The sequence below is a fragment of the Taurulus bubalis genome (genome assembly GCF_910589615.1).
Source record: "Taurulus bubalis genome assembly, chromosome: 2".
Taxonomy (NCBI): Eukaryota; Metazoa; Chordata; class Actinopteri; order Perciformes; family Cottidae; genus Taurulus; species Taurulus bubalis.
The window spans coordinates 34,239,264-34,253,000 of NC_136590.1; the positions used below are offsets into that span (position 1 = coordinate 34,239,264).

The window sequence follows — 13,737 nt, forward strand, 5'->3', positions numbered from 1 at the left end:
ATTAAACATTCAAAATCTGAAGAAGAGGTTTCTCGTACACTTAGCGTGACAAAAAGATAATATGAGAGAATCAGAGGTTGGGTTACAGTATGTCATACATATTTGGTTACTTCTGCAGGCAGATATGTAAATCCAGGACAACCACATGGAAAACCACATTTGTTTTGATCAAATCCCATTCATTGGGGGCATGATGAGACTAAAATGTATGTTTTCCATAATGGTGGAGCATATACCTTCCTTTCCTTATGGTTTAGGAATTCACTACCGGGACTTGGTTTGTGTTGATGTAACAAACTTTTTGTAGCTGTAGCTCCGGGCACTTAAATGCACCAGAGGTTATAGGAAATGAGAAAAAACAATGCAATACACTGAAGCATTGTGCATCACCGGCAAGGCCACTGACAAATGATGAAGCCTGCAAAGAGGTCACAGTGGGTCTCATTGTGACCTCAAAAATATGAGATATTACTAATTATCATTCAGGTTTGCTAATATGTAAAAGAAGCCTTTTTACACAGAAAAGTTGTTATGCGTGATCATGGGGGGAAAAGAGATAAGGTTCAAATATGACCGTGAAGAAAAATAGGGACAGAAAATACATATTGAAAATGTGTTTGGTCCTTTCTAAATTAGGTTATATATATATATATATATATATATATATATATATATATATATATATATATATATATATATATATATATATATATATATATATATATATATATATATATATATATATATATATATATATATATACATACATATATATACATACATATATACATATATACATACATATATACATACACACACACACACACTGATGGGGATATACTATTTAGCACAGAGGCACATTGCCGGCATCACTTCCTCTGCACAAAAAAATATAACATAAACTGTTGAAGCCACGCTGAATAACACAATCAGATACAATGTATCCCTGAATGACGCTGTAACCTGAGAGAGATGGGATGAGAGAAGGAGACTAAATGAGACACAGATGCAAAGTCACTCACCAGTGGTTCGGCCATGATGATGCGAATCTTGCGTTCGGAGAGCAAGGTAAAGTTGGCAAACAAGCTTTTGAGGACGAACTCGCCCGGCTTGCTCTCAGGGTCCACATTGACGGGCGCCATGACGACAGGACCCTTCCTCTCTCCCAAGGTTCCACTGATTGGCGGGAGGGGGGGCTTCAGTCCCACTGGAGAGGCTGGGGAGAGTCAGGAGACATCAGTGAGTCCAAGACTGTATAATAAATCACCCCGGCCAGATCCTCCGTCAATTGAATCATCAACATCAACGTCAATAACCCTAGCACCGCTTTCACTGTATATACTATATATACACACTTCACATACTTTGCATTTTTGCACTTTTATTAATTTTCTTAAATGTCTTATATGCAACTTTGTTTGCTGCTGCCACAACCAAATTTTCTCTTTGGGAAAAATAAAGCATATATCCTATCCTAAGACACTGTTGTTGTTCTTTGTCTTACTTCTATTTGGAGCATAATCATGCTCTTACATTTTGGAACCACAGTTCTCATAGTTTGGAGGTTTGTGGGGATGCAATAAAAAAATATTTCAGCCATTGTTTTTGCCTTTATTTGTTCACATTTTGGCAAACTGGCAGCATTAATTATGCCAAAGGATATAATAGCGGTTCCTGCTTGCCATGTATCCATGGATGTACAGGCAAGTATCTCTGGTGTGCTTTCATATAGAGAAAATGAAAAACTTGATGAATCTCAGATTCTGCACCCATGAGAAGAAGCATCTTTTTCGAAGCAGATTTATGAATGTTTGTTTGAACCAGACATTGGAGATGATATCCTCAGAAAGGATGTCACACTCAATTTAAGAACATGTATATCTGTCTGTTAGGCCTTTGAGCAGGGCTACACATCTTTAGGTAAAGGGTTTTAAAGAACACACAACCGCTTCCGCAGCTCCAACTGCTAGAATACAAACTCCTGTTATCTTCATCAAAGAACCTCCCGACACTGTACTGCTGAGTCACAGACCCTCATGTTCATTCTCCAGCCTCTTGTCGTAATGAACCTCATTCTTGGATGGAAAAAATTTGTCCACGTCAGAAAGTTAAAATTCCTGTCATGACATATTTGTGTTGACTGTGCTTCCAAGTTTGACAGGCAACGCCTTCCAGGCACACATAACACACACACACATAACACACACACACACACACACACACACACACACACACACACACACACACACACACACACACGGCAGTCCATGTTTTCATTCCTCGCTTCTGATTACATCATTAGGGAGACTGGGCACTATTAATTCTTGCCAGACGTAATGATAAACACACAGGGAAAGATAGATAAGGAGTGACTGAAGTCTCAGAGATTTTAGTGAGCGACAGACGGTAGATGGAGAGAGAGATATCAGGATGGAGAGGGCATTTCCTGTCATGCGTCTCTAGGAATATTGACATGCCCTTAAAATAGAACAAGCTCATCACTGTAAGAAATGGCGTCGGTGGCTACAGTAGAAGAGCTTAAGTAAGACTTTGTGGAAATTGTGCATCCACTTTGGATTATTATTAATCATATGCCAACCAATACAGTTTATGAAAACACTAAAACTCACACAACGCCTACAACAGCAGGTTTAATTCCCTGAACATGTTGAGAAGAACAAGGTGCATAAAACACTTCTCTCCATAAGGTGAAACAAAGCATTCATTCACCAGAGCATTTCCCAGAAGGGGCTAAAGTGTGTGAGTTACCAGTGTCAGTATCAGGTCTAACTGACCTTTCATGACCACATGACCTAGCCTCACTGGAGAGGTGAAATGTAAACACTAATTACAGAATGGGCCCCCAGGCCTCATAGACCCGTTTGTGTGAAAGCTGAGCACTCAAATGAGGCAAACATGCGTGTGTGCACAGGAACACACGCCCCTGCTTACCAAGGCCTTTGATGAAGCTGATGACACTAGCCCTGCTCCATCTAGTTGGCACTTCCATGGTGCAGACAGCCGAACAGACAAGATACAGTAGGTAGACGGAGGGATGGGAGAGAGTAGGAAATGGAGGAGGGGTGGCTGCGTCTACAAGGTGTAAAATACAGTTCCCATGATCGACAAGTCAAATAAATTCCTTGTGGAGTGATTAGCGGCACAGGAGAAGGTTGTCTATAATATCCAACTATTCCACCATGTCAGAAAATACAGAATAATGTCTGGCTTTGGCACGAGGCAGGTTTAACCAAAGCTAAACGTGTGAAGCTCCATCCTTCGGAAAATGATAGGCAGGTAAAGTGAAAGACGTGTGCCTGGGGCGATAAAGAAAACTCATGACAGCTGTATTCCACAATCAATCCAAATGAAACGGGAAGATATGCGGCATCCACAGACCGGAGGAGCCATCGCCAGGCAAGTGAAGACAACTTGACGCCTCAGAGCTGCAAGTGTTGCAATCACGGAGGAAGAGATGACGCCAAAGTGTCTTCTCAAAATAGCAGAAGAGACAACCAACTCCGTCATGAGTGAACTCTACCAACGGGGATCGAGAAATATTCCACTGCACTGCTCCAGCAGAGGCCTGGGGAGATCAGAGGCTGCGCAGGGCCCCATGCTTGAGAACTGCATGAGCCTACAGACTAGCTATCAGTTTCAACTTCAGCTGTGGCTCCTGCCTGCCCTCGCTTCGCTGTACACCGGCTCCCGTGACTTTGGAATCCTTGCATTGGAGCGCTGTGTTGCAATAAAGTGCGTCTTTGAGAGTGGGTTTGTGGCTGCCCTTTAGTTGTCAGCAGCAGTTAAGTAAAGTCTGCTCCTTGTGGAGATCTGACCAGAAGAGTTGGGTTGGAATTTCAACACTGCCCCGAGAGAGAGGCGAGGGGCGGAGGGAGGCGCTATATTTAGACCACTGGAGGTCACTCTCTTACATACCCACCACTCCCACTGACCCCTACTCATACACAAGTGCACACACACGCTAACGCAGACACACTCACAAAAGACACACACATACACATGTACGCAACAATTTTTCCGAGGCAGACGGTGACAAATCAGGAAAACTAAGTAATGTGATTAAACTAGAAAGCAAATGGCACTGATCTAATTCAGTGAATATAAGGTTGACTCTAAACAGAGATAATCCGGTAAGGCGTCTATGTGACATAATTTAAGACGTGAATGCGCGTGTGTGTGCGCCTCGGGGAGAAGAAATGAGAGTAGGAAGATGTAATGTGACCGATAAAGCTGTCGATATTGCACACCGATGCACTTCCCGGGACCCTCGTAGACATTTGTATGACTCAGCATTTCAAAAGATTAATCAGCAGTAATCTGCCATGTCATTACAATTTTAACTTGATTTAATTACATTTTATATCCTAAAAGGTTTATTAAATACACCGAGATGGCAAAAAGAAAGATGAGAAAGAAGCAGATAAACAGCGGAGACGGGGAGGATGTTGTAGACCGGCAACGATTACTGGTAGTCAATTAATCAATGTACAGAAAATGCATCAGCAACTATTTGGATAATAAAACAAAACGTTCCTTTGTACCAGCTTCTCAAATGTGAGGGTTTGACGCTTTTCTCTGTCATACACAAAGGTAGGGTTTTAGGAGAATATGGGTGCACTTGAATATCTTAATGTTTTATGATGCTGTGTGGATTTTCAAAAACAATAGTTTTTTTTATAAATAGTTTAAAAAAAATTATTGTGGAATAGTTGCAAAGATGTGTGGCACACATTGGCTCAGATTGCACTCAAAAATAGTGCTATGTTGTTGGATGCTTAAGGGACTCTGATAAATGCAAATGCAGATTTGATGCACATGGCGTGCTCTTTATAGATGACAATTTCCAGAATATTTTATTTTATAAATTGCAATATTTTGCCTTGCTCACAGTATCGCAAGATATATTGTGCTGTGTAACCCCTGTGTCATAATATGTATCATATGGCTGGACTCTTTCCAATACACAAGCCTAAACGAAAGGTAAAATAAATCCATTTGGGTTTGGGACTGTTGGTTGGACACAATAAGACTTAAAGACTTGGACTGTGGAAAAATGTAACATAACATTTTCCAGACAAAAAGCATAAACTAAAGCAAAAATTATGTGTAGATTAATTGATAACGTAAATATGTGTTACTACTGACTAGCAGAGAGACTATTTCCCATCTAGAACTTCATCCATCACGTCTACCGACCAACAAGCATACTGCAGTGATGAATCATGACGAACATGTAATAACACACGAACACCATCCGACTCATCAACAACACAGCTTTCAAACGTAAATCATCACATAGAGGTTGTAATCTAGACCCCAGGATATTAGCTTGGGTTGGTAAGCATCGTAACACGTTTTCTTGGCTTGTAAAAGGATCAATCATTCTTGCACAGCTTGTAGTTTGTTGGCAGCACAATGACTCATTTAAAAAAGCACAGGCAATTACCACAAACACACCGAATGTCCCCGACAAGACCGAACAGAACCAAACCTGTATGTTGTCAAGAGTTGCTCACAAAAACTGAAAATGCATTTGATTAATGTATTCTTGCATTTTCATGTTCTTACTATAGGTCCTTTAGTCAGTTAGTTATGGCACCTTTAACTACAACAAAGGTAAACAAATACAGTTGAATCACAAGTATATTTAAATATACAATGAGATATATACATATAGCTAAAAAAAACAATAATTTTATCATTACAGATGTAAACAAACCCTTCAGAGCATCAGATAATTATAATATATTAACAGTTACAATACCAGGTTTCTATTTTGATAATAGGACGACCCTTTTGTTTACATTGGATAAAGGGTTGTTCTTTTAACCACTTAGCTTGTCTCAAGTGTGTGTGTTAATATAGTAACATAGATACAGGCATAGACTTACAAGATTATTTCAGTATGGCTGGCATGAGATGGAACAAGTTCAACATGATGAGGTCAGCTATTTATCTAGCGATTTCCTTGGATAAGTAACTCGTGCTGGAAACACAAACCAAACTTGGACCTATCAGGCCTGTTTTTTGCTTTTCAAGCCTTCTGACTGTGTTCATCATCATCATGACCTTGGGGCAGACAAACCCATAGGCGACTGAATTAGGTTCTATAGCTGAAAGAAGCCGGACCTTAATTGAGGAAACGCATTCATCATCTCATCGTGGTTCCTGTAATTATTTTTTTTTTTTATGATATCACATAAATGGCTGAGGGGGGATTCATTAACGTATCCCCTGCAATTCCTCTGTAATCCTTACACCAACATAACCCCTGCTGACAGTAACCTTCAGCACATCCCTAAACAGCTTACGTGCCAACCACACACACACACACACACAGATAATTTAGCAAATATAGCACATTGAAAGGCATCTATAACTTTTAGACGTCTCACAGAAAGGTCCCCACACATGTCCACAGCAGTGTCCCAGTCAACAAATACAAATCACAATGACAGGAAAGCCTGTTGTCTGAAGAAAGAAACATAACAGGCTGCATGGTCACGACCATATTTGAGCCCCAGTGGTAAAACAGCTGTGCTTTTTACTTAATGTCCCCGGTTCATGAGCTTATAGCTGAAAGTGGGGAAAGTACAGCATGTCCAGTTGGCGACCGTCGGGGATGATGTGGTTGTTGGGCAGTCATCCCTCAGTGTGACATACAGTAGCTTTACTTTCTGGTTGGTAAACACTCACTCACTGACTGGAGGACTGATTAAGATGATTTTACTTTTTCGACTGTCAACAGCACACGTAGTAAGGTTGACTGAATGATAAAACATGTAAACATGATCCTGCGTATATAACTTTTAGTGCTGGGCACAAAGATTATAAGAAAGTCAGAGACTGACTTTTGTTTTTGCTGAATAATATGCGTATAATTCATAAAAACAGATAGTAAACAGATTTACACTCAACTAAACCCTAGAGCTGTTTTCTCTCGCTTCCATTATTCCATTACGTAACATTGCCAGATATTGACAGTGTGGATCATGCTGCATGCTGCCTGTTTTTTAGTCTCATCCACTAACACATATCAACAAAACAAAATATGCGTAGCTGGAACACTGCAGGATCTACTGCCTGCTAGTCGTCGCACATCACGCATTTGTTTGGCACACCGGCATCAACAACTGTGATGTGGTCGCTGTACTCACTGCCTCCTAAAGACTTGAGCAGAGACTTGATGCTGATGTCAAAGAAGCCTGAATCCTGCTGGCTGGTCGCCATGGCTGCAGAGGCTATGTCGCCACGGTGACAGACAGCAGAGGGAGGACAGGACGGCAGGATGAGGCGTTGCGGACAGAGCAAGTGAGAGAAAGAGGAGTGCGCTCCGAGAGAGAAAGACTGGGATGCGGGTGGGCAGCCAGCGATGCGGATGTTGCGGCTGTCTGCTGCTCAGTGTGTGTGTGCCTTTGTGCGTGCGCATGTGCACAAAACAGAGTGTGTGTCAAAGAGATAGAAAAAGAGAATTGCAATCAGCCTCGCCTGCGCTCTGTGTTGCTATCTTGCTGGCTAACACTCCCCATCCCCTCTCTGTTTTGCTCTCTCAGGACAGTGATACACAGATGTTGGTAGACACCAGCAGCCAATCCTCTTAGAGGAAAGACAGAGAGAGAGGGAGGGAGAGAGAGAGGGAGGGATGGATGCAATACCATACAGTAGATGGTACTGCACAGGGGGGAATGTGGGGAGGAGTGAGGGACAATAAAGAGACAGTGAAGAGGGATGCTGGAGTAATTAAGATGAGAGAAACAAAAAGGACAGAAATCCAGTGTTTCCTGATCATTTTTGTTCTGTTATGACTCGCAATTAGTGTCAACCAATGAGAGCCAAGAGAAGCATTGACAGGCAGTCAGTATCAACGAATAGTCAGGGACAATAATAATGACATCACTGCCTCAGATGAGCCTGAGTCGATACGGCACATACAGCGTATTTTAACCGAGGTTTGAGTATGAAGTGCTTGCGATGTCCAAAATCACTCCTTATTCACCATATGGTGCACAATAAGAATTTCTGTAGTTTAAGTAGTCATTTCCACGGGAATAGAGGGGACCCCATACATTTGGTTTCCTTTGTGTTGGACAGAGGAGTTCTAATATAAAACATCCAGACAGTATCAAAGTGTGTGTGTAAATACTAATACACAATGTGTTAGTTATGGTACCCACAGACATGCTCCCATGGGAATTAATAGCTTCCACCTGGGGACGGTTTTACCAATTAGCTTCATTTTACATTGGGTGAGTGTAGGGGAAAGGGTTTTGGGAGGTTGGATCTGGCTGGGAAACAGTGTAAAGGGAATGAAAAACTCCTCCATCCCATTACAAATAAAAAAGTGTTTTAAGACTCACAGAACTTAAAGATGGACTTGCTGCTGTTTGTCACAATATTGAAAGATGGAAGTAAAATAAAAATAAAAAATCTGATCTATAGGTCTAGTAGCTCTAACCGTACATTTGCTTTACACAATCAACACAGGTAGATGATGATGTGTCAGGTGATGAAATGACAGCAGTGACACACTGTAGGGTGGTGCTGCACAGTAAATTAACTTGCTTGTGTCATTTGCAGTAATTTCTATACAATGGTAAAGTTTGTCATGCTGCTCAGCTAAATCCACTGATTGGCAATTAAATGAAAGTTTTGTGTTCACTTCAGGTGCAATGATTCATGATACGGGCTGATTTTGGAAATTTCACAACGGAACATCTGCGGTTGCTTGGCTAGAGATTTTAGTGAGTAAAACAAATATAGTGACTGGGCTTGCTTGATAAAACATCCCATAACTATAATTTTCACTGGTTTACTGCGGCACCCACTTTTAATTTGTTACTTACCTCCTTAACTAAGTATGTGGGCCAACACCAACATTTACTAGCACTTTGCTTGCAGCTAAAATGAACCTTCCACTCTACTGCTCTGGTTACATTCTTGACAAATCATTTGAAGAACTTCAGCATTGTTTGTCACAATTAGACAATGTTTTGTGTAAATCAATTATCTCCCTTCACCTCAAACAATCACACATTCACTTGGCTGTCCTCCTAATTGTCTGGCAAAGCAGAAATGTATGATGGCCATCACGGCAATGACACTGGTTGGGTGACTATGAGTGGAAGTACAAGTGGATAATTAGGGTCATCATGTAATTCCCTGGAGGAAATGCGGAAGTGCCACAGGACATGTGAACGGGTGAGGGAGGGAGAATAGAGGCAGGGGAGAGAAAATGAGAGTGAGGAGAGAAGAAGAAAGTACATAAATTACAGTATCACGCAAAGCGATGGCACACAGGAGAGCTACCGAGCACAGGATGGCCTAGTTCACATTAACAGACAATTACAGTCGAATCTCAGAGGAGGAGGAATATAGCAGAGAACCACTGCAGGGCTATTCCTGTCTGCAACTTCTGCTTACTTCATTATGGTCCGGGGTCAATCACTATCAGCAAATAACAATTTCTGCCTCTGTGTTAACCTGCTTACTTAATAAGGCTAATTCAGACAAGTTGACAATCACAGGAAAGTAAACCAAATCTGACTTTAATAATGTCCTCCTGCAACTGAGCGTGTTTTGTGTACCTACTCTTTACCAAGCAGCTGAACTCAAAGATAGTTTCTGAATACTATTTTACCGAGGCTGTCCGTTCTTTGTTATCTCAAACCACGGCAACCTCATCTCTTCTTACCCAGGAGAAAGTATGAACACGACAAGTATTACTGTTTGTTGACCCTATTTCTCACATTTCTTATTGGGTTAAAAAAGCTACGTCTGCCAGCTGTGGGACCATGGGAGGTTTGGGTTGTTATGCATGGGCAAACTAAACATGATGACACAGGTAGTTTTTGTGTGAGTGGGGAAGCTGCGGACGAGGCAAAGTAAGAGCAACATTTCTTGCAGGATTAAATAGCAAAGTCAAGAGAAATAGAACAGAGAAATGTGTGAGCACAAAGTGTTTGTTTGTGCAACTAATCTTCTCATCTATTCAAACTCAGGACCTATAAAGGTAATAGGGACATATTTGCCAAAGAGTGACACACATTTATTCAGCTTACAAATACAAATCAAAAGACACGCACACACACACACACACACACCCTTATGGAGGTCCTAGGATTCCTCACATTCTGAGCAGGGGCCTGGGCATGCCAGCTGTTGGAATGCGACCCTTCCACACAGACAGCAGCACACACCCATACGTACACACACATATATACACTGAACTCTTATGACAAGAGCTTGTGGGTGTTAACTGGTCCATCACAACACAGCAAATTAGTACACTCACACACACAAACAAACACACACAAATAGCCACACAACTACAGAGGGACTGTTTGAGGGTCACAGTTCACACAGCTGGGCTGATCAAATAGATAACTTGAGTGAAGAATGTCTGTCTGTCAGTAGTTTTCATGCCAGGCATACCTGCCTCACCAACATCAAAGCCTTACAGGTTATTACTATGCACATTATCATGGCATAGAAGCCACATAAAAGTACATTTCTATTGTGTTGACAATTTTAATTTCATGATCTATGTGTATTTTTTTCCTCAAAGACGTGTTTGTGCAGGTGGTATTTTGTTTCACAGGAACCACCTCACTTCAGACCTCCCCTTTCTCTGCACACGCACACGCACACACACACACACACACACACACACACACACACACACACACACACACACACACACACACTTTTCTCTTGTCTTTAGCTACAATCCTACAACATATATGTTGTCAGATACAAAAGGAGTTCCTTTCTCATCTCTCCGACATTACATTTTTAGTTTATTCTACATCTGAACTCTTAAGTCTTTTCTTACTCTTCTTCACTATTATCGATTGTAATGGTGGTGACATGGAAATAAACGATTATTCTGTCGATACTGTAACTTTAATTCACTCCGGATAATGGCATCAGCTAAATTAAAATATGTAAAAAAGTACTGAAAGTGTGGGGCCTCCTTATGATTTTGATCTGGCTCTGCCGTTCCAGGAATAGACAGAAACACAGCATCTGTTTGTAGAGTGACAGATCAGTGGATACTTTAGTAATTTCTAAGGGTAGACAAGTGCAGATAAGCAGATCATCCTGCAACTAAAAGGTTCCACGTTGCACGTATTTCATTTTAACCGTATACGCCCGGCTCTTGTCTACTTGGACTCACTACTTAAAGTCTTGGCATTCTCCCACTTAAGGTGGTTGAACATGACATTTTCAAAAAGGTAACATGAGAAAGAGTTAGTGGTTTGGGAAAAAACTAATACTTGATGCTTAAAATGTGAGGTCACGTCTTTTTTCCCCCCACTCTATATAATAAGGATTAGTAGAGTAGTTTTGTGCCGTTTTCTCAAAACAGAGAAGGTATCATTTTTCACGGGAACCACAACAAAGACACTTGTCAAGTCAAGTCTTCAATTTACAGCATAGAGGAGCTGTGTTATAGCGTACACGGAGAGACATAGGGGGCTGAACAGGCAGTAAGAGATTTTAAAAAATTACAAATCCCAGGTTGGATAAAAAACAGTTGGGGCCTGGGGACCATTATGTCAGCTGGATGTTCCACCAGCTTTTCCACCGTTTCCAGCATGAGAAAACCCCTCAGGTCATTCACATTCAGACAAACCAGGATGTGTTGCACGTCACTGACTCCTCTAGGCTAATTGTTCTCTCAACTTGTTGTGTTCACTCTTAACAAACAAAAACAAATCATCGCAAGCTTGTCTGCACCTACCTCCGAAGATCCTGGTCCTCTTTCTGAATTTGGACTGGATCTTGGTAAACCTCCCAGTGAAGTCACTGGGCTCAAACATGTCCAATGACAGGGAGGCAATACGCTCCATAACTATCCCATCCTGGCCTTGGCTCTGGTGGTCCAGATCCTGGTCCTGATCTTGGCTCAGAGAGTTACCATTGTAGTGGTCTGAAGTGCTGCTTTCCACCCCGAGACTTGCAGTGCTTCCTACATCTTCTAGAGACATGTCTCAGCAATGCGCAGGAGTTCGCCCCACTCCTGGTTGTCTATTGTCAAAACCTGGCCCACCTTAGAGCTCGCTAGGAGACACTACATGATGGTTCTACAGTAGACTCAGCAGGAACAAACAGAAAGAACTATTGTTTGCCTTGTTCCAAAAACACAACTCTTTAAAAAAAAGAAAAGACTTAAACTGTTCAGGCAGTCCCAAAAATTCCCGTTTCCGTTATCTTCATCTCCTTTTTGTCAGATTTTTGGTATCCAATTTCTTGTCTTTTTGACGACTTCATTCAATCCCGAGCCAGTGAGCTCATTGCTTTGTTGTTTCAGAGACACAGCTCTCCTGAGAGTTCAGGTTCTCCCCTCGAGAGTTTCTCCCTCTTGCTTAAGATAAGAGAGCATATCTCTGTTTCTTCCTTTGTTTGAGAGGCAATTGTATGTTCTGTGAAAGTTCAGCTGTCATCACCTTATGCCTTCTTTTTGCTCTAACCTGGTCTTCGTTTCTTTCTCTCTCTGTGTCTCTGAGACACAGCTGTGTGTCTCCGCTCTCAGGTGGTGAAGAAGGGAGGGATCCAATTCCAAGAACGCACCTTGATTGGGTGGTTTGGGAAGTTTGGGTGGTTCTCTTATCCCCTCTCCCTCTCACCGTCTTCTTTCTCTCTCTCTGGGGGGGTTTTCCAACCACCTTTCTCCTGTCACTGCGGACTGTTTGACAATGAGGAAATGATTTCCGTCTCGCTTACGCACCTGATTTTTTTCTCACATAGTCGTAAAGTATCTTTCCCTCTCACATAATAGTCAAGACGTATAGAATGGCATGCATGTGCTTGATTCAAACAGCCAACACATGGCATGTGGATGTGAGTAAGCGTTGGAGTCTCTGCACTCACTGGTCGAGGCTGTTTAGCCAGTTACAGTAAGCTTAATGTGTTAATGGTGTAGGATTACTGAGGGCAGACACACCCCTTTACAGGGGTGGGGGGAAACAAAGCCAAACACAAACAGGAAGAATCCCAAACACACGGACAGCCAGGCAGTGTTTGGTGAAAGTCTTGATTCGCAGATGTATTTTAAAAAGACAAACTTGAGGTTGCATTGTCAAGCAGTTTGAATTCTGTCCCCACATATACTTGTTTTGCAAAAGGAGCTAGTTTAACAAAACCAACACTGACAAAGTAAAACTGTAGAAGTTATTCTTGATGACAAAACACTTGGAGGGACCAGGAATGAATGTATAGGTCTGAAAACCCAAATTAGCTCTCTGCTGCTTATCTACAAAAGATAATCTTCCAGGAAGTAAAGTTCACTGTTTTGGTCTCTCCCTAATTACTTGCGGTCCTGTAAAGCTGGCTAATTTTCACTCCCAAGAAGACATGTGCATTCCCCCTCGAATGCTTTAAAAACCTATTGCTGAAGACATAAAGTTTTCTCCAAAAAGTAAAGAGAGACCATTTAACACATAGTAGAGGCAATAAACCAGTAGAAATTCTTCAAAGGTGAATATACATAAACAATTGTCAGTCACACTTTTGTTCCACACTTTTTGTTCCTGTTCTTCTGCATCTTTCACTGAAGGTAGGCTAGTTAGTGTCTCTCAGGAGGCACTTACCCGAGGTGACTTCCTGCTGTATATGCCATTATTGTCATGACATCAGCTCCATTAAGTGCCTCACCCGAGAGCTTGTGTGTGTAGATTGGAAAACAACAAACCTTTTACCTCTTTGAAAAGAACG

General features: G+C 41.6%; 1 protein-coding gene across 1 annotated transcript in view; it reads right to left on the minus strand.

Annotated features, from left to right (window-relative positions):
- Window positions 1–12,011, minus strand: part of fryb (furry homolog b) — a gene marked incomplete at both ends in the record, with an annotated part of 45,972 nt that extends 33,961 nt beyond the window's left edge. Inside the window, 2 exons of the mRNA XM_079234435.1 lie at window positions 1,023–1,216; window positions 11,765–12,011. Coding sequence (XP_079090561.1) covers window positions 1,023–1,216; window positions 11,765–12,011 — 441 coding nt within the window. The remainder of the gene's footprint in view (window positions 1–1,022; window positions 1,217–11,764) is intronic.
- Between the last annotated feature and the right edge of the window lie 1,726 nt (window positions 12,012–13,737).